At 31.4% G+C, this 2,200-nt stretch overlaps 1 protein-coding gene across 1 annotated transcript; it reads right to left on the minus strand.

Moving 5' to 3' along the window:
• Positions 1 to 886: 886 nt before the first annotated feature.
• LOC131076190 (uncharacterized) lies at positions 887 to 1,749 on the minus strand. Its single transcript, XM_058013240.2, has one exon. It carries the CDS (start codon positions 1,657 to 1,659, stop codon positions 1,204 to 1,206), a length of 456 nt encoding a protein of 151 aa, XP_057869223.2. The 5' UTR covers positions 1,660 to 1,749; the 3' UTR covers positions 887 to 1,203.
• Positions 1,750 to 2,200: the final 451 nt, after the last annotated feature.

Raw genomic sequence — 2,200 nt, forward strand, 5'->3', positions numbered from 1 at the left:
AATAAAATGATAATCTCAAAAATCTATCCCATCTTTTTTATTACTATTAAGAAGTATAATGTCATATCTCAACTAATAAACTATGTTGAATCTTACATATTTCAATCTCAAAGATTGAACTACATTGAAGTTTATAAAACTTCCCTACATAAAAATCATATTGAAAAAATGAGCAAAATTTCTCTCATTGAACATATTTGGGTTTTAGAAAGATATGACAAATTGCCTTCAAATTTAAATTAAAAAAAATCATTTCCAATTTCTAAACTTAAATGATCATAAAGAATAGTGGAATTATCAATAAATGAGATGTATTTAAATATATCATTCAACAAATAATTACCATAGAAAATTTATCAGATAAACATTTTATTTTTTAGAACTGAAAAAGATTTGAATTCAACACCATCTAGACCCCTATAACATGAACTTTAACCTCAAATCAAACACTTTTGAACTGATCATATAAACATTTTTTCATTAAATAAAATAACCTCTCAAAAACCTATCCTATTTTTTTTATTACCATTAACTTTAAATGGTCTAGCACCATATCTCAAGTGACACATTACATTGAAGCTTACAGAATTCATAAAACCCACTACAAAATTTATATTGAAAAAGGAATAACTTTTTCCCTTTGTGATTGAAGGGATTTGGATTCTAGAAAGACATGACAAAATGCAAAATGAATTCTTTAGGGAAAAAAAAAGCTTATAATTATTATAGATCCCAACACACTGAATGTTTCAGATCAATAAAATTCAGGCTACTGAGGTTAACTGAATAAGTAATAAATCAGAAAGAGAACACATAATTTCTAAAATCAAATTGCAGAAAACAAAGTTGTAGGTAATACTCGATAATGAGAAATTCTGAGTTACTGTTTACAACACAAAACAGAGTAGAAATAAGGTATATTATTTCACAATAATCAAAAAGGCTAACAAGATTCAATCCTGATACACAAAAAAATATATTTGTGAACATCACATTGATCTGATCTGCAAAAACTGTTCGCGTGCTTAGAAAGGAAAATTTGGTATCTCCATTGGATTGGGAGTTCCTCTATCTGATATGTGAAAATGGTTCATATTTAACTGAAAAAACGAAAACTGTGCGCATACTGAGAAGGGGAAATTTGTTTTCTAAAAAGCCTAAGCCTAATTCTATTCACATCTTTGCTGCACAGAAGAGAAGTAGCTAATGAACAGTCAATATATCCAAAGCTAATGTATCCAACAAAGGCGAGTTAGATAGGATATTAAGATCCTCTGCTTCAGTGGCCACCGGAATTGAAACAACTTCCTGCCTGGCCATCCTATTTCCAGTGATTTCTTCCGTCTGAAGTGTACTTACAGTGATTTCTTGTTGCGAGATAGGAACAAGGAGGAAATCTTTGTGTGCTACCAACTTTTTTCTCTGAGGAAAAGCAGGGCCAAACGTCCTGCTGCTGAAGCAGGGCATCTTTTCTACTTCCTGTGGATCAGCATCAGTAATGTTGTTGAGGTCGCGTGTTCGAGTCTCGTGGGAAGCGGCCAAAGTAGAAGATCTGGTGCTGCGCTTAGCATCTCGCAGTTGTGCCAGAGCTCCAGGCTTGAGGTATTTCTTGGCCTCAGCTTTCCCCTTCGATCTGCGGCAGGGTTTCATGGCTTTCATGCAATTTGGAATCACAAATTTTTAATGGAGTTTGGAGATTGGGAGCTCTGAAAATAGGGGGAATTCGTAGGTTGAAAGGCATTTAAATTAGGAGGGAGAATGAGTTCAAATTAGTATGTAAATGAATAAAGCACAATTTGAAATTTTCCCTCCTTCCTTTGAAATTGAAAAAAAAAAAAAAAAAATCTGATAACTAGCCAGTCGTTCTCTATCATATAACTGGCGTGGTGTCTCTTTTATCTTAGTTTCCTTTCAAGATTTTGCTTTTTGGAGTTTAATTTTATCATTGAATCATAGTTTTCCTTTATTGTCCCAAGAAACAAAAATATTTGGCATACTTCCCTTTCAAAGCTCTAGCTTTTTGGAGTTTAATTTTATTTTTGTTGTGTATAAAAATAGTAAAAGAGTTAGAATCAATGTTGGTAATTATTGTATGTTTTTATTTTTGTTGTAAATTTTATATATTTAAAAATTGTATGATAATATTGTAAAAGGAAGCAAAGTTTCTAATTAATTGTTACCTTTTTTTAATATAATGATT

This window comes from Cryptomeria japonica, chromosome 3 (genome assembly GCF_030272615.1).
Source record: "Cryptomeria japonica chromosome 3, Sugi_1.0, whole genome shotgun sequence".
NCBI lineage: Eukaryota > Viridiplantae > Streptophyta > Pinopsida > Cupressales > Cupressaceae > Cryptomeria > Cryptomeria japonica.

Coding starts and splice junctions, on each gene's coding strand:
- LOC131076190 (XM_058013240.2), bottom strand. CDS start 1,659: ATGAAAGCCATGAAACCCTGCCGCAGATCGAAGGGGAAAGCTGAGGCC.